The sequence below is a fragment of the Myotis davidii genome, unplaced genomic scaffold (assembly GCF_000327345.1).
Source record: "Myotis davidii unplaced genomic scaffold, ASM32734v1 scaffold132, whole genome shotgun sequence".
Lineage (NCBI taxonomy): Eukaryota > Metazoa > Chordata > Mammalia > Chiroptera > Vespertilionidae > Myotis > Myotis davidii.
In genome coordinates, this window is record NW_006285258.1 from 2,782,790 (window position 1) to 2,783,306 (window position 517).

The 517-nt window shown below is 63.1% G+C and overlaps 1 protein-coding gene across 1 annotated transcript in view; it reads right to left on the bottom strand.

Annotated features, from left to right (window-relative positions):
- Positions 1 to 515, bottom strand: part of SLC27A2 (solute carrier family 27 (fatty acid transporter), member 2) — a gene marked incomplete at its 5' end in the record, with an annotated part of 46,129 nt that extends 45,614 nt beyond the window's left edge. The window contains one exon of the mRNA XM_006756038.1: positions 260 to 515. Within this exon, the coding sequence (XP_006756101.1) occupies positions 260 to 515 (256 nt within the window). The remainder of the gene's footprint in view (positions 1 to 259) is intronic.
- Positions 516 to 517: the final 2 nt, after the last annotated feature.

Sequence of the window (517 nt, forward strand, 5' to 3'; positions counted from 1 at the left end):
CACCTCTCTGGCCCCAGTGGCCTCACCTATAAAGTCCCATAGTAAACCCTACCTGTGGTGAGGATGAAAAGCAACACTGGTTCGTGCTTGACACAGTGCCTGGGACGGTCAGCTCCCACGGACGGTCCTAACGTTCATGACTTAGCATTTCTAGGAAGGGTGGCCATCCCTTCCCTCTACACCTCCAGATCCGATCTAACCCCCCACAACCTCCCCTCTGAGGAGCCCAATGCCAGGGCCAAGCGCGCCCCGGGCTCACCTGGCGAGGCCAGTAGCACCTTCGCTCCGCAGCACTGGAAGCAGTGCAACAGGGACTTGGCGCGGATGTTGTAGTTGAGGCACGCCATGGCACAGCCCAGCTTGGCCAGCCCCAGCCACAGCCACACGAAGGCCGGCTCATTGCCCAAGAAAACCGCCACGCAGTCTCCCTGGCGCAGGCCGAGGTGGTCGCGCAGCGCCCGCGCCACTTGGTTGCTGCGCCGGTCCACCTGCGCGTAGGTGAGCGCCTCGTCGCGGT